Source organism: Papaver somniferum, chromosome 6 (genome assembly GCF_003573695.1).
Source record: "Papaver somniferum cultivar HN1 chromosome 6, ASM357369v1, whole genome shotgun sequence".
In the NCBI taxonomy this organism is placed as follows: domain Eukaryota; kingdom Viridiplantae; phylum Streptophyta; class Magnoliopsida; order Ranunculales; family Papaveraceae; genus Papaver; species Papaver somniferum.
Genome location: NC_039363.1, coordinates 117975716 through 118000441, shown reverse-complemented (window position 1 = coordinate 118000441; position 24726 = coordinate 117975716). Strand labels below are relative to the sequence as shown.

General features: G+C 36.0%; 1 protein-coding gene, 1 long non-coding RNA gene and 1 pseudogene across 8 annotated transcripts; all 3 read right to left on the bottom strand.

Moving 5' to 3' along the window:
• Positions 1-1510: 1510 nt before the first annotated feature.
• LOC113289020 lies at positions 1511-10615 on the bottom strand (annotated as a pseudogene).
• Positions 10616-10983: 368 nt separating this feature from the next.
• On the bottom strand, positions 10984-14029 carry LOC113289019 (dnaJ homolog subfamily C member 17). Its single transcript, XM_026538178.1, has 3 exons — positions 13231-14029; positions 12916-13116; positions 10984-11469 (listed from the first exon to the last, which is right to left on the bottom strand). The coding sequence occupies exons 1-3, from the start codon at positions 13906-13908 to the stop codon at positions 11425-11427; spliced, it is 924 nt and encodes a 307-aa protein (XP_026393963.1). The 5' UTR covers positions 13909-14029; the 3' UTR covers positions 10984-11424.
• Positions 14030-18795: 4766 nt separating this feature from the next.
• On the bottom strand, positions 18796-23064 carry LOC113289018. Of its 7 annotated transcripts, XR_003330811.1 has the most exons (6): positions 22736-23064; positions 22124-22484; positions 21730-21931; positions 21190-21335; positions 21054-21122; positions 18796-20911 (listed from the first exon to the last, which is right to left on the bottom strand). It is a non-coding gene; the product is annotated as an uncharacterized LOC113289018 (long non-coding RNA). The 7 variants fall into 7 exon arrangements; XR_003330807.1 differs by having other exon boundaries at positions 18796-20277; positions 20369-21335; XR_003330808.1 differs by having other exon boundaries at positions 21054-21335.
• Positions 23065-24726: the final 1662 nt, after the last annotated feature.

The window sequence follows — 24726 nt, the reverse complement described above, 5'->3', positions numbered from 1 at the left end:
CTTAAATCAAAGCTAAATTGAAAATTTGTTTTCTTTCTTCTTCTCTTCTCCTCCTCCCATTAACCGTAACTTCCATTAAAACTCAAAATTTCATCATCTTCGATTAATCGACGATTCGAAAATTAATCAAGTGTAGTGTAATGACTTATATGAGGTATGTTTTGAAAATCCAGTTACGATTTGGTTTATTTTGTTCGATTTAAGTTTAATTTCTATTAAAAATTAGGGTTTTAGATGAAAATTGAAATTGAAATTTCTGGATTTATGTGAGTTACGGTTGATTTTAACTCAATTACGAACCGTAACTGGATATTTTGATGTTGTTACGGTTGGTAATAGTTCAATTACCAACCGTATATTCTTATATCTGAGAATTTTCTTCAGTTACGGTTGGTAACCATTTTAGTTTACGAACCGTAACTCAGTTACGGTTGGTATCGAGCATTTGGTTACCAACTGTAACTGGTTTGACGATTGGGTTTTCTTCAAATTTAACCAGTTACGGTTGGTAGTTCATCTTTTTCGAACCATAACTTCGATTTACGGTTGGTTATGAGCAAAATTTCAACCGTAATTAGCTCTGAAAATGTAAAAAAAAAATGAATTTTTTACGTATTTTAGATAACTTTGAGCAACAAAAAGCTAGTTGGGACTAATTTAGAAGTATAACCGATCATTTTCAGGTCCTGGTTAATTTCTTCAATTGATTGAGATTGACCTTCTCCTCTAAACTTTTTTTTTAACTCTAAAAATCTGATTTTGGTTTTGATTTTGAGTTGATATAAGTGAAATTAATCATTAACACTAAACTTGATTATCACCATTAAACTAGGTTATCAATTATGAGGATTAATTTGTCATTTCCAGTATTTTTTTATAAGGGACACCTTGAATGATCATGTAATGACCCTTTTTATCCAATTAAAATGCCGCCCCTCTAATAAACCATGTCGCCCCTGTAACAGGTTACATCCATTAGGCACAGTCTTCCGGTAAAAAACGAATTAGAGTTATTATATATCTTCCTAACTAGGTTTAGTGAGTTAAAATCCCAACTACCAGATGAATATTTATTCTACCTTTTGACTATTGTGCACATCTGACCTAATTATATTTATTGATTTGATGTGAAACAATCAAAGTGGGACAGGTTCCTGTGGAACATAATTTGGGATGTCAATTTTTTTTTCTTTTCATAATCAAACCATTTCATTCCATATAAGAAACGTTTACACGATGGTTTTTAAGAAAAAACAAGTACAACATAAACATGAAACAAATATAATGATAGATGCAAAACGAAAATAAATCGCGAAGAGAAAGAGTAATCCACAACGGTAACCCCCAAATCTTGTAAGTAGATTGGAGAATGAATGGTATTCGAAATCATAGTTCGACCATTTTGATTGATTTTCTTCTTGAAAAGAGATACTCCTGTGAGAGAGGAGTGATTTGCCCAAAAACTCATACGTAGCGAGAAGTCTAGAAACCTTAGATTTATTATTCTATTGAAGAATAATTTATCTCATCGGATGTCAAGTTCTATACACATTTATGTTCTGTTATATTCAGTACCCAAAAAATTGTACTGTTCATCATTCATCAATACAACAATTCGTTGCTATACATAATACCAATATAACCAAAATCGTAAGAGAAAAAAAATGAAAAGAATGTAAAACGTGAGTACTCTACTGTCAACAGCAAACCGTTTTTGATAGAGCGAATCAAACTTGATACTTTGCCAACCTATCTTTCACTGGAGGTTCCAAACTAGACATGCACTGATCCCATGCTCCATTCTGAAGCCTCTGTTATTGGTCAAACGAAAGAGTGAGTCCTTTAGACTTGTATGATTTTTGTTCTTCGAGAAACTAGTGACACTTTTATTAAGCTAATCTTTGTTCTTTGCCAACAATCATAATAAATCACTGGTATAAACCAAACACTATGCGGCTATGTTGTGAGTATAAAACAAGGGTGAATCGGTTTGAACTACTGCCTAAACATGCAGAAGAGGGTGGCCCAATCTCTGGAAGATTTACATGATGGGAGATGCAGAAGATAGAGCAAAGCTTACCTGTTTGTACCCATTCAACACCTGACAAACTTCATTACGCAGATCCTCACTTCTTATTTCCTGAAACACAAATAGAGATGTCATGGGACAAGAAACACCACCAAATATTATTTGTTTACTAGATGTGCTTCCTCCTTACATGCCAACTTGCAATAGCTATGCACATGTGAAGAAGAGAACTCAAAGCCCCTGATGGATTTGCTCTGACCTGTACAAATGCAAGTAGGTCCTCTTTAGAAATTGCAGTTGTTGATTGAATTTGTGAAAAAGCCAGGGAAGCAAACATTTGCTTACCATAGCGCATAGACCTCGGAAGGCTTCCTCTTTCTCAACATCGTCGCGTATCCTGCCACAAGTTGATTGCTTATCAGTAAGGTTAAAGTAAGTTATGGCTGGAAAATATTCATGGGTTTAAAGTCAGAAATGAGGTACACGACTCCACACAACACAGTCAATAAATGACAGTGGTAAAAAAGATATGTATCATACATTGATAAAGCGGTACACCAGGATTGCATGAAATGCTCCATATGTGGGGATACAATATCTGGAGACACCCAGGCAAGCCTCCCTAGAGTGATTGCACAATTTTCAATCAATGACTTGTTAATTCCCTGTTTCAGCACAGAAAACTTCAATTATCAAAATGCCAGGCCGAGAAGAAAAATGTGTCAGAAGAATGCGGAGCTGCAAGAGAGATTTGATTCACCTCTGCATGTTGAAGTATTGGCACGAGGCACAACATAACTGTCATCACAATAGGAGAAACTTCTTGACGGACCTGAAGTTAACAATTATAATAAGCAATGGCATGAATCATGAAATGGTGCCAGGAAATGCTCTAAATTACTCAACATGAAAATAGGCGTAGCATTTCACATGCCATGCGCATGTGCCTACAAGCCCTTTTGATTGCTCATGTGTTTAACCAAAACCTGGTTCACAAAATCCATCTGCTTACTGGACTGGACTATACTTGATAAGTACCAAAGAAGAGTGGAGCAAACAGAACATACCTTAACTGCTAACTCTCCAATAGCCCAACATGCATTATTTGCCACTGCAACAGTCTCCTGAAGTGCAGGATTACTCTGCACAGGGAGTATGTTCTTTACATGATTGTGTTGCCTACTATAGGTTTTTGCAGATTAAAAACAATGTCAACTTACAAGTTGTTGGGCAGCAATGTTGAGGAATTCGGATAGACGGGGATGCAAATGAACAGGGCATACCTAGATATTAAGAGCAGAAGTTTATCAATGAACTTGAGCTAATCAAGTAAACAGCACAAAAACATTATTGGCCCACGCATTAAGAATTATCAACTCACTCTAGCAAGGTCTCCAAGAAGTGTGAGGGCACTTTGCCTAATGTCTAGAGTATCATCCGTGCAACATTGCAGAAGTAGGTCCCTCAAATTACTATGTGCAACCTACAGATAAGTTCCATCAAAGTATAGGCATAAAACCATGATGAAAAATCTACAGTAAGGTGCAACTTAGCAAAGACAAATCTAGAGGGAGCATACCAAATTCTCTACCCCACTACCAAGACCTTCTGCAATTCCCGAGAGCAAGTCCAAAGAGCAAACAACAAATTCTCTATCATATTGGACTCCAGCTGACGAAGGATCTACCTAAAAAGAAAGCTTCAATTATCAAAGTTAGAGGAAGCATATCATGCTGCCAAATCATTATATTAAAAAGAGTCAAAAGACAGCTCACTGATAAGCAAGTAACAAATATACTGGAATGAGGAGATTACAGGACTACATGCGGTTCAGAGTAAGTTATTTCCTACTATAACAACAAAGGTTCACATATTTACACGTATAAACTATGAACTACAAAAAGATATGATTACTCAATGATTAAAAACGAACAAACCTTTGCCAACAGTTGAGTCTGAATAAGATTTAGGCATCTCTTAAACACAGGTTCCGCAAACTGATAAAATCCAGGTCCCAATGCCTGAAACAGGTAAGATCATTAATTCAGCATTACAGGGCACTTTGAGGTATATGATTGAACAATCTAACTGGACTACAATGACTAGGCATACGTGAGTTGTTGCTGGTGTTTATCATGGGTATGAACTATCAGAGTTAACAAATCAAAGTATACCTGTGCTATAGATGTAAAGCACTCAAGCAATGGAAAAAGGTCTTTGTCTGAATTTGGAAGTTGCTCCCACTTAGCAATCAGTGGAGGCATCAGAATATTAAGATACTGGGGCTGCAAGCATTTACACCCGACAATGAGCAATATCACACACCATACTAGTGGGGAAGAACTTAGAAGAAATCCGACGAAAAATATTGAGTATAAAATAACAGATAGATCATACCTGATTTAGCTCCCCTCCAACAGCATCGGCTAGAGTACCAATAGCATCATAGACAATTCGGAGGTTTCGTTTCTGAAAATAAGAAATATATTATGACAACAGAAAGGAGGAAGCACGCGTATGGGCAGTAATTTGCTGTAAAGCATGGAAGTTTGACTACAAGCTCATAAAAATTGGATTGACATTTTGAATATGCAGTAAAACAGGCACAAGAACAAAATAAACTCTATTAAATAGTCTAAACGAGTAAACGTTTAATATAACTCTGAAGAAGCCACCGACAGACCTGATATTTTCCGAATGCACAAAGGAGGTGCTGCAAAATGATTTCCAAGCGAGGCACCAATGCTTCGGCAGCCTCCTGTACAGATACCAGAGTAGGATCTACAAAAGCTTGAAAGAAGAAAAATAACTTCTCCATCGAACTAAAGTAGGGGAACCTCTTCAAGTGTCGCAAAAGCTGAACAAGCGGCCTCCAGCACCCGTTTGTTTGGATCTAATATTCTTCTTAAAAGACCCATAAGAACTTTGTCAAATTGTTCATGACCCTTTTGATGTTCAATACCCTGTGCCATACAGATTGTTTAGGGCCAATCATTATTAAACTCAGCTAAAAATGCATAAGATGGGACATGATTTTTAAATGAGAAAAAACTTCAAAGAATGAACTAAGCAAGAAAAGCTAATCAGAATATACCTCCACAATAAATTTGCTAAATCGAGAGAGTGTCCAGCATGTAATACTCCTTATGAGAGGAAATTTATCGTCTAGCAGAGGGATGAGAAATTGAACAACCTACATAGAGAATTAAAATTACAACCCTGAAATCTTAAAACTGAACATTGGTTTCTACAGGTCAAACATATTAATTAAGTTGCAACAGATGATAAACCATATACATTCAAAATATCTAATACCTCTGACAGATGAGGGTAAAGACCAGCAAAGCAACCCTCTGCTATTGCACCTAAAGCTAACACAGCAGCTTCTCTCTCCTTCCAGGTCACATCATCAGTGGTGGCTAGCTTAGCCTGAAGAAATTTGATAAATAGAAGTTAGGGACAAAGATACGGAAAAATTCAAGGACTGCCTGATGGCTAGACTCGTGTACCAAAACTTCTTGTAGTGCTAAAAACCTCTATCGTTAACGGATAAAGCCAAGATGAATGTAAACTAAGAGAGACCGTGAAGAACAGAACTCTAACACTGACTAAGTCAAGAAAAGAAACCCCAAGAATCTTAGTGATTCAGTGTAACTTTACTGCGGAAAGATAAAATTAATGGGTTTGTAGAATATTTGGAAACAAAAGACACCAACTCATAAACTCAGCAATAGCAGATGTACTCACCAAATTAAACAATAGAAGATGGTTTAAAGAGAAAGATAAGAGGAGGAGGTCTAGTCTAAGACAGAAATGGCAGAAAATAAACAATAGAAAACAGCATGCAGATTATCGTAGATACCTGAATCAAAGGCATCAGTGTTGGAAGAATTGCCTCAGCATACACATTTGAGAGGACATCAAGAGCAGCTGCACTGCATTTCCTCAAATTCCAAATGTTAACAATGTCATCATCCTGTTGATACCAATGCCTGTAAATGATTAATAAGAAGACATCTAGCATCCTGAGGTTCTAATAGTTATTACCACTCAAACAAGTAGGTCACACTGTCACCGGAATCAATGCATTACTGAGCTGCTATAAGTACCATCCACAAATACTGTGGATTAGGGAATGACAAACCCTCAGAGGGTAAATGGGAGAATCTACAGACTAGTACGGCGTGGGTCCCACTGCCATGCGATGATATATGGGTTTGGCAATTTTATTTGGTGTTCAATAGGCATTTAGACAATCAGCAATGGGAAAATAATCAGACATACATCATTTTCCTCGTTATCTCCACCATGAAATCGTGATGCATGGAAACGTGGCTTCAGATCCTGCAGTGTAAAGGTTCTTGTTGTTCTGATCAAAAGCTTAGGAGGTAGGTCAACAACGAAACAGAACCAACAAAACAGTAAATAGAAACTCAGCAATAAAAAAGGCAAACCTGGTCTCTGTCTGGAAATGACTCGTCCTCCTACAAACATTGATTAAATATAAGGTAGTGTAAAAATGTAGTGAGAGTAGCTGATGGGTTTCTCAGAAACTTTTCAGAATATTTCAGGAAACAAAATATTAATGAACTCACATCAGCGTCAACAAGTGACTCATCATCCTCAGTGTAGACCATGTTTGAGAGCAAAACCTACATTTTGGTTATTCACGATCACATAAGCATGAATTCCAAAAAAATAAACAAAATAACAAGCCAAATATGTTGAGATACTGAGAAAGAGTATTATATACCGGAATCAGGCGCGGCAAAAAATCTCTTAAGCTATCAGACTGCAACTGAGCTTCAGAATATGCTGACCTGATAACAAACTCAACATCAGGGGAGGTCGGACATTAGTCTTCAAGGATTAAACTAAACTGCTCATAAATGTTATATCATTTTTTACCATTTGTAAATAATACTTATCATTTTTTCCCATTTTTATTATTTCTTATGAATAGTATGATTAGTGAGCATCATAAAACTATAAAACTAGCACGTGATACATGTACATGTTTTTAAAGGGAAAAAGAAATTTGTTTGTGGAGGAATACCAAAATTCACAAGCTTCAAGAGAAACCTCCTCATCAGTGTCCTTATTTGCTCGCAACATGTACTCAATCACATTTACCAAATGAGGCTGTAATGTAACACTTAACATCATTTTCTGAGTTTCAATGATCTGAACTAAGAATATGTGTATAACACTAAGATATGAAATGACAGAAGTAACGCAGATGTAACATATGAACAACTAAGAAAGAACAGGAATTATACACACCTCCAAGAAAGAAGGACGAACTTCGACTAGCTGAACCAATGCTGAACAAACCCGTACATACAATAGAATGGAAAAAAACAATGAGAGACACATACCACTGAAATCTACTTATACATACATGCAAAACATATAAAGTAGGATTAGTGTCCAATAAGAACATTGTCACTCCCAGTGGCTAAAAGGAAAACTTTCTTGTTGGCACCCTAAGTTCAAGTTTCAGGCCAGGCCTATCTCGTAATTATTTACTCTATGCTCAAATAGTGTATCGGAAGCACCCGCAAGGAATAAGAGCGCTGCAACTAGACGTCCAAACCAATTAAGAACTACTCATGCTTGAAAATAAAGAAAAACTACGCAAGGAGCAGGAGCTACTCTTGAAATCTAAGATTCAAGGATCAAAAAGGGCGTACTCAAACATCTTACTTACCTAAAATCTCATTTTCACATTTACGACAATTCAAAATAAATAAAAATGGCTACAGCATACCAAACTATACCAACCACTCAAAATTCTCTCTCAATCTAAAACCTTACGAACATTATTATATTTCTCGGTAGTATGATATAGTGACTCCATAATCGAATTCTGTATATCTTTAGATGCTATAACTGACAATGTTTTTTTAAATATTTACTTCTCCTCAATGTATACTACAAAAGAACTTATTCCTTCCTTTAGATTTTATATTAACTAAGCTGATGAAATTTATTAGCCAAATTGATTCTTCCGTTCATATGACCTTTCCTTCATCTGAACTAATTATGTAGTCTTACCAAAGTTATCTAATGCATCTAATGCAGCTCTAAGAGGGACTGAAAAAAATATAATCATTACTTTATATCTTGTAAATGAAAAACTCCTCAAGACTTTAATGAATATATTCTAATATCATGAGTCTGTGACTACAGCCCAGGCAATGCAAGGTCATTTGAAACCACACTAACCAATTTTCTGACGTCTGCAGCAGGATCCTGAGCAAGACCAAATAAACCCTGGAGATATTGATCCATGGATAGAAGTAAAGCCTGGAAAGGGATACAAACTTTTAATGAACGCTATAAAATTCAGTAAAAAAAGCACTCTAAGCCCACTGATTTAGAAAGATGTCAAGGCAAATGCATTTACCGTTGGCATCGACATATAATGAACTGATTAATAGAACCCAAAGCAAGCTTCCTGAGTGTGCCATGTGGAGACTGGAAAAACTGATGCGAGGAAATCATAAAATAAGGGCATTAATGAAGCAGTTCCATTGACATGACCAAGGGTCAATTTTATAATAACACAAAATAGCTGAAGCAATCAAATGCACCGGCACAGGTCCAGCAATTAAAACTCCCCTTTATACCTGGTATAATCTAGGAAGGAAGACGGTAATTGGACGTTCAGCTATTCCAGGTATTTCTGAATCAAGCTCCTGTGGTATATCTTCGCAAATCTATAGCATGAAATGTGATAATTAGTCAGATGCTTCTATATTAAAACTGATAACCTTATCTGAACCTAAGATGAACACACATTCAAAAGTGCCCAGAAAATCCAACAAATTAACGGACATGTTGTCATAGTGAGCAGAGAAACTTTAAAAAAAGAAGTTCTCAAAATCTAATTGAACTCGAATAAAGCCATACCTTGGATAAAGCATCCATAGCACCCTCCATATGGTTTAGGTCATTACTATCCAAGCACTGTACAAGGGCTTGCAAAAGCTCCGGCCAGCCAATAATTCCCCCCTGCTGAATGACAACACTTACAACTGTCCCCACTGTAGACCTAATGTGCCTATCTGATGCTCCCAGACTATGCAGCATCTCTGACTTTATGTACTGCTGAAATGAAGGAGACATGGATTTGAAAGCGGTTCTTAAATTATTCTTCAAGAGCAGACCAGCTGCTTGTCGTATTTCCACAGATGTACCCTGCATAGGAAGATAGAAAGCAAATTTTCACACCAGAAGTTAAGAAAAGTAAACGATGAAATACAATATAAGAAAATCTCAAGCCACCTGACATAGAACCTGATAAGACAATTTCGACAAAATTTTACACAAATTCCAGGATGCATAGATAAGCCATTGGCACAAAGAAATCAGACACCACCTTCAAGACTGAGGTTTATCCCAGCAATTAAACAAACTTGTTACTTCAGAAGCTATTTGTAATAATTGCAAAGACAACAAAAACAAGCAATGAGTTTTATCAAAAATCAGACAACTCAAATTTGACTGTCATTTGTCAACCAAAAACTTGAATATGATGACGATGAGCACCAAAATCTACAAGCTATCGTGTCTTATTAGTCCATTTGGGTACTCTTCTATACAAGATAGAATGCATAACCATTTAAGCGCTACAATCCAGACTTTCCGTCCGAGGAACACTATCAGAAGGTTGCATAAATATAGTTACATAGTAAACTAGCTGTTTCCCAAGTGTAGCTAGTTGGTTATCCAAAAGTTACTTGCAAAAATGCCATGAAGTTAACTAAACAATTTGATGACATCTTCGAAACCAGTTGACAGATGACATCTACTGGAATTTTGTTATTTGTTTCCCAAACCAGTTTTTCGATGCCTTAGCTTCTAAAGACTAATCCATCCTCATCCACTGTCCCTATCTTAGATAAATGGAGTTTTTGTTTCGAGTTCTATCACTAGATCATCAAATGTTTGCGAGTCATTTCCAATATATGCTTAAAATAAGAATACAACCTAGAGTATAACTCCATTCACCTACCTCATAAATTCAATCAAAAGTCGTACATTCAAGAAAGAAAGAAAAAGAAGTGACACTTCAACACCATAACAAAAGAAGAAAAGCAGTATGAATTCAATAAATCAAACAAAGCAAACCCCCAACAATGATGATCAAGCAAACAGATATAGAAACTAAAACTGAAATAATACCTGAGCACGGGCAATAATGAAAGCAAGATAGTTATTGAAATCAGGAAATTGAGAAAAATGTTGAAGTTGTTGCCAAATAAGAGGTTTATCAGAATTAGGAGATATTTGCTGTTCAAGTAAACCACAGATCTCTCTAAGACCTTCTTCTTGTGGTTGCCACATAACAGTAGCTCCTCCTCCTCCTGGTGATTGCGAGACACTAGCCATTTTCACTAACAACAGTAGTTGTAATTCAGAAGGGAAAAAACCCTTAAAAAAAAGTTGGAGAAAGAATCTAGGGCGTCTCTTTCAGATGAAAGAAATTGAGAAGAAGAAGAAGATGAAGAATGGAGGTATGCTGACAGGACAAAGACAGAGTCACAGAGACTAGGAATGAAGGGGACGACGAGCCAGCCAGCAATGTAAAAGACTTTGGAATAATTAAGAGAAGAATTTTGTGAGACAGGCAGATAATTAAAAGACTGCATATTTTGTAATGATCTTAGGCATAATTAGTGTTGCTGTTGATCGGTACAGCTTCAAACGTGTTTAACCGTTGGATTATAAAGAAAAAACTTCCTGAGAGATCTGAGCATTTGGAAGGGTGTTGCAGCGAAATTTCTTATGGACCCGTGGGACAGCAGCAATTGAATAGAATTTGTTTATGGTGGTTGCTCTAGGCCCGGCATTGCGGGCCACAAAAACAACTCATTCAAGCTAACAACTATCCCTAAACAAAGAAATTTAAGCATAGATGTACTATATAGACCAACAACAGGCCAACCTTGTAAAAAATCAGGCCACTTTATAATTTTGTAATAGGAAGTACAATACAAGGAACCTAAAACTGTGTTTCCTGACTTTCTTTTTCTCCATTTGTTTTAAATTTTCCAAACGGATTAGTATGGCACACCCAGTTCTAAACTGCAACTTGAAAAAGAATCACACCTACAAACTAATTTTACAGTTAACACAATTAAGACTTACTGTCATCTTCTTCGCTAACCTTCTGAGAACCATCGTTGGTTGCCCTCTGTCAACTAAACCTATATTTTTGGTTCTAAATCCGAAACTGTTATATTGTACAACGAGATGACAGTGGGATGGAACTCTTAGATGACAAGGGAGGAGAGAAGAAAAAGAGCAGCAAAAAGCTTTTGCACGATGAGATGACAGCATACAGGAACTCTCGTGATGTTATTGCCTCCCTCCGCTTGATTGAGGTATCATACTGCGGCATTTCCATTATTCTCGCTCTTCTTTTCCGCTGCCTATTAAAAAAGATAGATGATCGCCAGTAGTTAGTACCAATAGGAGGATAAATTAAAACTTGATTAACAAAATAAGTAAAGAATGACTACACATGATTCATTTCATGCATAACGCCAAAAGGAAAAACAGCATAACCAGAAACAAGAATGAGTATAATTTCGCATTGAATGCACATACTGTAGCATATACTCTTTGTCAAACCTAATATTTTAAGAACTGTAGTCTGTAGCTTATGGTAAGCCAACAACAGAAAACAGTTCCATTGAATCACATAGTACACTTGGATGAGTATAATCAACAACTACAGAGCCAGTAGACTCAGAAAACAAAGTGAGAAACAGCATACAGAAATTTAACATCACATTACTGATGAATAAGACTGTAAAACATATTAACATGCAACTAATCACACTGGAACTACATCATGAATTAGCTCTTCATGCTCAAAAAGATGGCTCGTACGCTATTCGCAATCCTTGGTAAAGACTAAAAATGAGGTTCAGACAAAAGTTGAATATCTTTGAAACAGAAGGCACTGGTTTTAGGAGGGTAGAAAAGATTGAAGAAGCCATCCTGTATTTACCCCAAGTGGTGGTCACCGATATTAGGGATATTATAAAGATTAATTCAAAGAATCATAACCTAGAAAGAACGGTTGCTAAACTAGAATTCTTTTGGTGAGATTTTCATTGGGTTTAGCATCAAGTAGGACTTCATGTCATATATTAAGTTTTCATTGTAATACAAATAACGACTAAGTTGCAACACATTGTTGGTCGAGCAAACAGTTATCTCCGATTATTGAAATCGAGAATTTTTGGTTTCCTTCAGACTTGCCAAGTCGAACTTGGTCACTGCGATGAGAGGCTTTAGGAAAGATCATCTAAAAACTATCTAATTTTCTCTAAACAACTAAGCTCCTCCTTACCACATATAGAGGTGATCTAACAGCTGGGCTGTAGAAAAACTATAGAGTTGGAAGTTTCCTGGGCTGGCAACACTAATAGCAGCTTCAAGAAGAAATATGACAAATTACTTAAAGTTCGAAACAAGATAACAGAAGAAATTGATGAAGTTTTCAATCAAGAATTGAGATTACTCGGTTTACATTTATACTCATAGAGTTAAAATCTTCTCAGTGAAGTTTTCCTATCTGTTTAACTTTTTCATACTCCATCAAAGATACTCGAAGATAAGAATGACAAGAGGATCTCACAAAATGAAAGTGCAGCATAAGAATGAAATTTGACTGGTCATTTAAGAGTGACGATTAAATCCTAGAGATAGCATATAAACAACATGCATGCCCAAAAGAAAAGCTGTAGTTAAAGATATAACTGAATCATAAAACTGGCACTTATCCTAATCCAAATAGTGATGATTAGTGACCACATTCACGCATGTTAGTAAAAGCAACAACAAAGTACCAAAGTAAAAGCTCATACCTTTTTCCGAAGTTTTTCTAAAATGGAATCTTCTTTAGCCTGATGTCCAGCACCAACAAGATTAATCATAATCGGCTCGACAGGTTCCTCAAACTTCTTGAATGGAGAAACATTCGAAAACTCAGATTGTCCGGTTTTCTGTAGAGGAAGAACAAGCAACGGATTTGAAAGATCACCACAAACACCTTTCAGGGCAGCAACCTACGAAAAGAATAAGTAAGAATAAGTAACCGAACATAAGCATTTAAACAAAAACTATCCAATTTAAGATAAAAAAAAAACTAACAAACCAAAATTCAACAATCGAATACTTACTGCAGCATCTGCAGAAGCCATGACAACAAGAGCAGACCCAATTTTCTTCTTCTTCTTTTGAGATCTAATCACAATGTCTTCAACATCTCCAAACTCCCCAAACAATTCTCTCAACCTCTGAGCACTATAATCTTCAACTCCACCTTCCCAAGTAACCTTCAAAGCTTTACTTGGATCCAAACTGGCCCCATTCCCTGCACTCTCCCCATTCGTACCAGACGTTCCAAAATCAGCATTCACCTTAGGCGTCCCTGCGCCTGCTTTCTTAGCGTGCATTGCTCTAATTCTATCACATTCTTCTTTAAAAACCCTAGCAATTCTCTCTTCATTGTCTCTCTCTTGTCTAGTACGATCAGGAGCAAAAGAAGAACGCTCTCTCTCATCAAGATCAGCCATCATCTTACGTTTTTTTGAATCATATTGTGATTGGCGTTGTTGTTGATCACGTTTCACCCGTAATAAATCATCGAAAGCTTTACGAGCTTTTTCATCTTTAAGGATTAAGTAAGATTCTTTGAGTTTTAGAAATTTAGTATTTGCATTAGGATCATTGCGGTTTTTATCTGGATGTAATTCTAGGGCTTTTGTTCTATATGCTTTTCCAATTCTCTCATCAGTTAATTTTGCCCCTTCTTCTCCTGATGGTAACCCTAGAATCACATAATGATCTATTTCCATCTCTAATCTAGAAAAAATATCTCTTAGGGTTTTAGGAGAGAAAGAGAGACGAGATTTCGTATTGTGTACCTGAAATTTGGAAGTGCTCGCGGCCTCAGTTTAGATGTTCCTCCGGTTTCTACTCTTTCTAGTTTCTACAATGAAACTGATTGTCGTCTGTATAAATACATCGAAAACTTTTTGACCAACCGTTCATCTGATACATAGGAAAGAGAGATCTACGGCTCAAATTAAACATACTCTTGTTTTGTTTTATTGAAGCATGAATTTAATAATTAAAAATAGGAAGAAATTAGCATGAATTTTATTACATAACTAGTCATGTAGCACCAAGGTGAACAAATTTATGGTACAAAAACTTCACCATATGGAGTTGCAAGAACTCCATTTTCCCCAAAAGTGATATAAAAACTCCAAATCTTTTAATATGGGTAAATTACATCCATTTCATTTTCAAGAAATACCCAACCTACCCTATTATTCATGTCTTCTTCTCCATACGAGATCTATTATCTCTCTCTATCACTCACACCAACACCATTAACAGAACCTCATCTTTCTCCTCTCGCACCACCACCAGAAACACGATCATCTCTTGATCCTCCACCAACGTCGCCTCCTTTTCTTCTTCTCCTATCACCAACAGCAACACCTACTACTCCCGTACCAACGTAAATATATACAGATCGAGAATACAAATCGAGGAAAATAAAAAGATAAAAATCCAGTCAAATCTAGAGATCTGATTTTTTGTGTAACATTAATGTGGTTTTTCTTACCAATCTATCTATTCAGAAGTTGGATGTCAAACAAATCGGTCTCAAATGCCGATTGGTTTGTTGTTTTGATGAACTATGTCTAGGGTATTGAAGAATTGGGTCTCAAATGATGAATAAATCAAACCGTCTTAGAATATTCGAATAAATTGTGGATCTTGCATGTGTTTAGTACAGAGATTTGTTTTCACTTATATGTTAAGTTCGATGAGTATTCTAATCGATTAGTACAATGATTCAAACAGAGTAATTACATTTTCGGTTTCATCTAATTTTGATGGAGGATCTAATTTCATCTAATTTTCTGTTTCATCTAATTTTGGTGGAGTAATTACATTTTCAGTGAGTAAAAAATATTCTAAAATCAAACAAACCAATTTGGTAATCATCTAATATTGCTGAAATCGATTTTGGTTTCATCAAATTTTGTTTGATACTTTTTGAGCTTTTATCGGTGAAACCAACGTTGTTGGTGATAAATAATTTTCTATTGAAACAAGTTTAAGATTACTCTGAATTTACTGTTGATGAGAATGTTATTGGTCTGGGATGGTAATTGAACACAGGTTTGTTGCTTTTGATTCAAAGTATGATTTCGCTTCAGCTATTTGATCCATGTGTGGGAATTGATTGGGTTTTGAAGACGCGTCACATGTTTTCGTTTAATTGCCCATGTTGATTAGGATTTCTAACATTTTTTATTGTTATATTAATACTTTGAGAAGTCTTAACAAGAGTAGAGAAAGAAACTAGTACTTCTAGTTACCATAAAATAGTTGATTAAGTTTTTAGTAGAATTATTAGTAAGGCTTCCCTTGATAACTCTCAAAACCGTTCACTTAGATCTTAGACAATAACAGTTGTTGATAATTGTGTTCTCATTATTAGTTGTTGTTATTTCATAGGTTTTCTTTGCTCTCACAATGACTGCAATTGTATGTGCAAACAATTTGGCAAAGCTCTATACTTGAACTGGTCAGTGTACTTGTTATTCCTCTCTACGTAGTTTGAAGTGGGATTTTCATTTTGGAAGGATTTAATTTGTGTGATTAGTATTAATGTGTAACTAACTTGCAGGATGATTGTTTACTTGTGAGGTGCTTGTGGCTTCTCAAAATCATCACCCCCATATTCGTGTAGCAAGTTCCCCACCGGTCAGATTAAGCATGTTCAGTTTGCAAAAATCCGGTAAACTAAATTACTAGATATCCATGCCCCTTTTTCTGTTTTCATTTGTTCAATGGACTTGTATAACACCTCTTATAATTTCTCTTGCAGGTACACAACAAATCCTTATATGTTCAATGGACTTGTGTAATACACTCTTCTAATTTCTCCCGCAGTTGAGTAGACAGTTCATGAAACAAAAATTGGTTTCATCGTATTTATGATGAAACCAAAACTGGTTTCATCGTATTTTTTCTAATTTTTGTCGATGAAACCAATTTGTTGGTGAAGTAGTTACTTGTATTTTGCCTTAAGAAGGTTTGTCTACCTGGAGTCTTGTTACTCTATTTCTATCAGCATATAATGGTAGTATATTACATCAAAAAACCAACAAACAATGATAGTATAGCTTACAAGATTTTGTCTTGAATCATTTTGTGACAGGTTTAGTAGTCGAACTTCTCTTTGGCTCGTTTTAGTAGTTTCTTGGCATTTTCGGTCTTTTGTTTTTTACTTAGATGGTCGTTGTTAGCTGGTATCCTTGCTAGTAACATTAATACTATTATTATTTGGTTATTTGATGCGTACCTTTATGTGTTTGCAGGTTCTGGTCAGTCTACAAAGTGGGTACTACTTGGCAGAGAAGAAGGTGAAACTCTGCGAGTTCACATTCGACATCCAGTATGGAATTGAAAATTTGAAGGGATGCTTGGATACATAATGGGTAAGCATGTGTTATGTGATTAGCATTGGGAATAACAAAACTAGTTCTCTCATTTTTCTTTGTGGTGAAGTTAATGTAGCTCCATATTTTCTCTATATTATTGTTTATGCCGAAAATGTAGAGATAGGTAATGTAGTATCTACTTGCAAAGATTTTGCAGAGTATTAGCAGCTCGTATAGTCTTACCTGCAACTTAAACAACTGGGGAGAAAATAAGTTCATCTTAGTTATTTTGTGGTGGTGAGCACTTTGTTTATCTACGTTACATCCGTTAGTGTTTTCAAAGCTTTGCGAAATAGCATTTAGGCATGCCATGTCAGTCATGACGTTTCAATGACGTCTTTCTATCAACGTACGTGTATAATACCTCTTGTAATTTTTCTTACAATTGAATAGACATTTTCACGAAACCAATTATGTTTTCATCTTATTTATGATGGAACCAAAAATGGTTTCATCTATTTATGATGAAACCAAAATGGGTTTCTATCTAATTTTTGCTAATTAAGAAATTTGTGATGTCAACATCGTTTTTACCGAGGTCATTCTGAAAAGGGCACTGTGATCATGAGCCATGGTCTTTTGGGAAGGAGGTTTGCGTTTATTTTTAGTAATAGAAAAAACACCATAATCTTTGTGATTACTGATAGGATATAGGTACAGTGTGCATGTTTTATCGGAAAATTGCGACTAACTTATGTTTCTCCCATTAGTGTGAAGAAGTATGTCGCTTGGCTCTGTTGAGGCGCTACCGTTGCCGCTCCAACCTTTATACATTTTTCTATTTGTCCCATACAAAGGGTACACTTGTTTCCGCTCCAACTTTTTTTGCTGGTAGCTTTCTTTCTTAATAGTGTTCATTGACATCTTATTTCTAAACTTTTATTGAAATGGGGTCATGTTGTTTTCTTACTGTCTCGCGCAGATCCTAAAGAACCCAGATTAAGGAGCATTGAGAATTCGTTTCTGCTTGGGCCACTTCTTGTTCATGCAAGGTAAAGCTATCTTGATACTCATAGACATTTGTATGAAACCAATTATATTTTCAACTTATTCTCAAGGTAAAGCTATCTTGTAAATTTGTCTGGTTTCATTATAAATACGATGAAACCAAAATTGGTTTCATCGTATTTTTGCTAATTTTTGTCGACGAAACCAATTTGTTGGTGATATAATAACTTTATGTTGAGATGAGCTTTGGTTTCACTTTTTTTTTTTTAGTTTTTCCCGACGAAAGGAATATTGTTGGTGATACGATAGTTTATGTTGAAACGAGTTTCGGTTTCATCTAATTTTATCGCACTTTTTTTATATAGTTTTTGTGGACAAAACCAATCTTATTGGTGATACGAGAATTTTATGTTGAATCAAATTTTGGTTTCATGTTTTATATTTGTCGACGAAACCAAATAGTAGTTTACTGTTGGAACCAATTTTGATTTTTCATTTGAGTGATGAAGCCAGTTTTGGTTTCATCATATTCTTGGCGGCGACGGTGGTGCTAGTGGTTGGCGATGGTAGGCGGCAGCGATGCTGTGGTTGGTGGTGGTGATGGTTTTGGTCGGTGGTGGTGATGGTTTTGGTCGGTGGTGGCCAGTGGTGATAAGCGGTGGTCGGAAGCGGTGGTGCTGACTAGTGGCGGTGGTGCAATGACGGTGGTGGCGCGGTGGTGGTGGATGTCGGTGGTGGTGGCGGACGGTGGTGGCGGTGGTGGCAGTGGACGGGGTCGAAGGTGGTGATGCAGTGGCGGTGGTCATGGTACGGTAGTGGTGGTCGACGATGGTGGTCAGTGGTGGTGGTGGTTGGCGGCGATGGTGGTCAGTGGTGGTGGCACGATGGCGGTGTTGCTCGTGGTGTGTTGTTGGTGGTGGTAATAATATAATAAAAATTAAAGGCGGGGTTGATTTTTATTTTTGTTGGGTGATTTAAATCAAAAGGGTAATATAGATAGTTTATGTTAAATGGGGTTTCTGTGATCAATTTGTTTTGTTGGAGCTTTTGTGCATGGAGAGTGACGCCTTTGGTGTTGCAACTCGCGGACTAATTTTATTAATCAGATTGTACTCAGTGACTCCATGGGTACTAGGCAACTGACCTGTCTCACTCGTCACATCTGAATCTTGAGTTTACAGTTTACTTATTAAAAAATTGTTTTGTCGAACAACACAGGCTGCTAGGCATTTGAGTTTACAGTTTACACCGAACTTAGCCATGAGAGTATTAACCAAAAAAAAATCGTTATATTAAGAAGGAAAAAAAAAATATTTGGACTGGCCAACAGAAAAAAAATTACAGAAATCAGATCACATCAACATGATTCTGCCAAAAGAATTACAGACGCAAAACAAAAACAGCCCCATAACAACACCTGCCAAGCTAAAACTACAGGACTGCGTTGCTTAGCAGGCTGAAATCAAAAGCAGAGACTGAAGAACAGGCCGTCCCAAGCCTAAAAAGCAATACCTGCAGTTGTTCCAACTCCAGCTGCAATACCCATTACCAGAGCATCTGCATATCAATACTCTCCTCAATTCTCCAGCAGTAACTCAAACATTTCAACTCCAACTTCTCTCTAATACTGCAAGCAACACCTTAGATCCATTCACAGCTCAAGCCATCTAACCTGCAACATCATCTTCAACTGCAACTTCAGCTCAGTTCCAACTGCAAACAACACACGACATCATCCTTGCAATTTCACCTTTGTAACCCTTGAACACACCCAGTTCAGCTCCTTGCAGCAGTAAACATCCCATTTAATTCAATTCACACTTCAAACAGCAACAACAACATCTGCAGCTTCAACACCTCAAATTCATTACCACCAGAAGGAACCACAACACCACCTGCAGTTCTTGCATCTCAATATTGACACCAATTTCCAACTTCAATTACAGGGTATTAACCAATTGATTGAAAGAATACAAACGTGAAAATCACCAAAGCAACTATATATATATGGGAAAACAAAAGCTAGATGCAGTAAAAGGTTACTTGAATTTGAACACACATCTGAACAGAATATTGAAAAATCTTGATAGAAATTAAAGCATAAATCCAATAATAGATAAATTGTTAAAAAGGTCGAGCTAGATTCAAATAAACAGATATGAATGCTATATAGAATCCTGCTTCAAAGTTCTAGGCTTCTAGCAGTTCACGTCTGTAGCTCGGTTGCTGTATCACCAAGGGCGCATCACTATACTATACAGCAATCATACTTCACCAAAGATATAGTCGGACGTTTCATTACCAATTTTTTGCAGGAGAGTAATTTTTTTAGTTCGCGTTGATCTTGATCATCATCAGAATGAGAGGCATTTTTACACTTACTGTTCCTAAAATCAGGTGGTGCGTCTGTGTTAGGTAACTTGACCACACTGATGCTTAGTGGGGCTTCAATTTCCTCCCCATGGAAAATCGATTGTTACTTTATTTCAGGAATGTAAATAAATGGTGCAACCAAATTTTAATAATAATATTGAGGAAAAACTCGTGTTTTCGTCGAGAAATGGATTATCCAAGATGGTAATATCGTCTTTCCCAAGAAATCCGCTTCATTGCATTTTCTAGATATGACTTGAACCTGCCATGGGTACTGTTCACCAATTCGGGAGCTGGTCCAAGGTCTTGTAGGTGGTTCCTGGAGATGTGGAAGCCTTTTGGAGGGATTGCAGTGAATCTGAAACCCATTTGAAGCATCTGCGTAAGCATGGAAAATCGGATAAATACCACATTGTATGCTTAGCAGAGTAAAAATGTCAAGGCTATGATTGATAGGCCCTAGATATACCTGGAACTATGTGAACGACCGAGATAAAACCAACTACAGATGCTTAAATTGTAAACAGAGGAGTCGATTACCCGAGTAGATGCAACGGTGGGAGTGAAAGACAAATCGAGAAAGGTTTATATAGTAGCCGGCCAAACTTTAAGATATCAAAAGAGCTTTAAAACAAATAATGTGTAACGCTTTAACCAAAATAATAATTGAGCAGACTATATGAATCAAAGTTACACACAAGTAATCAAGAACAGGATAAGAAGAAACAACAGACCAATAAGCTTACGAACCCAAATTCTTGACATGTAAATAGATTAAAATTTAAATGAAGAACAAAAATGCATGTCAAGTGTTCCTAGTTTGTAAACACGTGCTGGAAGGGTTGAGACGAAATCTTTACACATGAACCGAACGTTGTGTAATACACGACTTATTTTTCAGTAGTGCATATGTGGTGTTATCTTGTTTTTCGTGACAAAGAAGATGGATAATGATGTCTGTAGATGAATTGAGTAAGCGAAAAACTTTTAATGCTCGTCAGAGGTTTGCCACCTAAGAATTTTGAAAAAGTGAGTATGTCATGTTTTGGTAGACATTGCAAGAGTAGAACGATAAGTATTCAAATAACTGTATCAATCTGTACAAAAAAATAAAATAATCTACAACAGCATATGATGTCAGAATCAAATCTTACCTCTACAATGCAAAAGGATGATAGCTGGTAAGGATAACAACTCTTAATTTTGCTGGATTTTTATGATACCTATGCAACATCTTTAGATTAAGACCGCATCTTAAAGGAAAGAAGCAAATGTATTACAATATTCTACCTCAACATGTGATTTTTCACGTTGATCTACTCCTCGACCTGCCTTCAGTCTGAACTTGCCTTGCGAACACCATGGAGACTGGGCAAGAACAATAAAAAGTGGTTGCTCTGGAACTGGAGCCGTCATGTTTATCAGTCTATCATTCACTGTAAAAATCTAGACTAATTAGGAACACCAAAATAAATACACACTTAAGCAGTTGGCATCAATTAAAGAATATGTTTTGGCATCTTAATACATGTTGCAATACCATCTGTATTCTCAATGGGAGTGGGCCAAGAATGTATTCCTAATCAGTTTGATCAAACTAAGCATACAACATCGAAAGTATTTGTTTCTTAAAATAAAATATCTTATATCCAAACAATGGGATCGAATAGCACACATATGTTCTGCAACTCACAATATTAACGATAAGGCAGAAACAGTAACAAAATTAAAAAACCAAATCAATTCAATATGTGATAAAGTATTTGAACTTACATAAGGTAGAAACAGTAACCAAATGAACTCAATATGAGACAAAATACTTGAACTTACATAAGGAAGAAAGTGACTGGGCGGTGAGATGTAACATTAAATTAAGCATATAGAGGACAAAAGTGATTGGTGGTGAAGCGGAAGATGATGAGCTGCACATTATTGAGCGGGGTTAAGGACGACAAATCGAATTAGAGTCGACAACCGCAGTGTGGTCCATACTCCAATAGAGTGCAATGAAGAATGTTGTTACCCCCTTGCACTAAAACAGTAACAAACGTTTCAAACACTGCGCAACAGAAGATTTCTTCGGACTTGATAATCACCCAACAAACAAAATACTTAATCCTCAAGGTAAAGGGTGCAAATGGAAGGACATAACCAACATATTTTTCAAAAAACATGGTAAATACTCGGTCTTCTTAGGATGTAGAAAAGACACATATCAACTTACTATATCTATTTGATCCCATCTTTTCCACTGCATCAAATTTCTGGACAATTGCTTATATATATAAGAAAAATGCTTAGTACTCCAGAACCTTTTAACACCAACTGGAAATGGATCCAGCAGATCAAAAACAAAGCAAATTAATTCTATGTAAACTCAAAGATAGATACTCAAATACAGTACAGTAACCTATATGTAATTGTAATTGGATTCACAAATTTACTCATACTGCACGTAATCCAATTTAAAAGAAAACATATTGGTACTTATTTTTGAAGGTATGTCATATCAGAGCACGCACTATCTCACTGGTGATTGAAGCCACTTTATGCCATGTCTGTTCTTCAATGATCTTGTTGTTATCCTGTAATCCAAACCGAAAGAAATTAATAAAGTCTCCTAATTCAATTTAAATGAAAAATAAAGAAAATTTCATTATGAAGATAGTAAGACGTATCATCTCTCGGCCATTTCTACCAACATTTCACAGAGAACTTCAAAATATAGAATTGAACCATTCAAATAATAAAATTTAGAATTGGGACCCCAAGTACAGAATTAGAGAACTAATGGCCCTAGATTGAACAAATTACAAATTAATAAATTTATTCTTACCTAATATTTGAACTCCCCTTGTTAAGAAAAATTCTGCAATCATTTTTTCAACTGGAAATCATTTATTTCACCAAATTTATGCGCATTAAGCGATTTTTCTTCCTTCACGAAGAAAGTTGGGTTTGCTGATGACAACAATTTTTCTTCAATCATTTTTACATTGGACGATTTCGGATTTCAAACTACCCCTAAACCCCTATTCAGTTTCAATTAAAAACGGGAAAACGAAGAGATAGGAAAAGGAAGAGAAAAATGAATCGAGACTAACTGATGAGGATTTGATAGACTAACTGAAAAGAATGAGAAGGGTCTAAGAAGTCGGAACTCGAAAGGAATAAGTTCAGCGAAATATATTTGTTTCATTGCTTTTCCAAGATGATAGCAGCCGTAGATTTATGTACGGAAAATTGGTCATTTGTCCAAATATTTTTAAAACATGGTTCTAATGAACAAGTAAAAATTAGTATAGGTGAAATAGACACCAAAAAAAATAGCAAGGATGAAACTGGATCATCCTGACTTAAATTTAAATAATAGCAAGGATGAAACTGAATGCATATGTAAATTAAAAATAGTAACTTGTTATAGGGGCGTCATGGTTTATTAGAGGGGCGGCAGTGTGATAGTAATGTCCTTCTAGTTGGTTAGGGGATGTCCTATAGGGGGTGTAAATTAACTAGATTACCCTCCCTATTTTTTAACCTAAATCAAAGCTGAATTGAAAATTTGTTTTCTTTCTTCTTCTCTTCTCCTCCTCACATCAACCGTAACCTCCTTTAAAACTCAAAATTTCATCGTCTTCGATTAATCGACGATTCAAAAATTAATCAAGTGTAGTGTAATGACTTATATGAGGTATGTTTTTGAAAACCCAGTTACGATTTGGTTTATTTTGTTCGATTTAAGTTTAATTTCTATCGAAAATTAGGGTTTTAGATGAAAATTGAAATTGAAATTTCTGGGTTTATGTGAGTTACGGTTGGTAATAGTTCAATTACCAACCGTATGTTCTTATATCTGAGAATTTTCTTCAGTTACAGTTGGTATCGAGCATTTGGTTACGAACCGCAACTCAGTTACGGTTCGTATCGAACATTTAGTTACCAACGGTAACTGGTTTTACGATTGGGTTTTCTTCAAATTTAACCAGTTACGGTTGGTAGTTCATCTTTTACGAACCGTAACTTCGATTTACGGTTGGTTATGAGCACAATTCCAACCGTAATTAGCTCTGAAAATGTAAAAAAATTGAATTTTTTACGTACTTTAGATAACTTTGAGCAACAAAAAGCTAGTTGGGACTAATTTAGAAGTATACCCGGTCATTTTCAAGTCATGGTTGTTCATTTTGTTGGTTAATTTCTTCAATTGATTGAGATTGACCTTCTCCTTTAAACTTTTTTTTTAACTCTAAAAATCTGATTTTGGTTTTGATTTTGAGTTAATATAAGTGAAATTGATCATTAACACTAAATTTAATTATCATCACTAAACTAGGTTATCAATTATGAGGGTTAATTTGTCATTTCCAGTTTTTTTAATAAGGGATACCTTGAATGATCATGTAATGACCCCTTTTTGTCCTATTAGAATGTCGCCCCTCTAATAAACCATGCTGCCCCTATAACGGGTTACTAAAAATAAGAAAAAGTATTTGAAAATGGGTAGGATGAAACTGTTTACATCCTGGCTATTTTTACATTTTTGTCCATTTAAACAGTATCAATTTCTAAATGTCCTTTTCACCCAGAAATTTTTGATTTTGGTCTTTTTAACCAACTTTTTGGTTTATGTATTGGGAGGAAAAATTTGAACCAAAAATCTATGCCACACTTGCGATTAGTAGGGCGTGGTCTGGAGAACTACAGCCATGGATTTATCTTTTTGAGGACAAATCTGGACCACCAATTATACTGGCAAACTTAGCCAAACTACGTTTTGTACTCTTGATGATAGATAAATAGATAGTAGGATTAAGGGAATTCGTATGG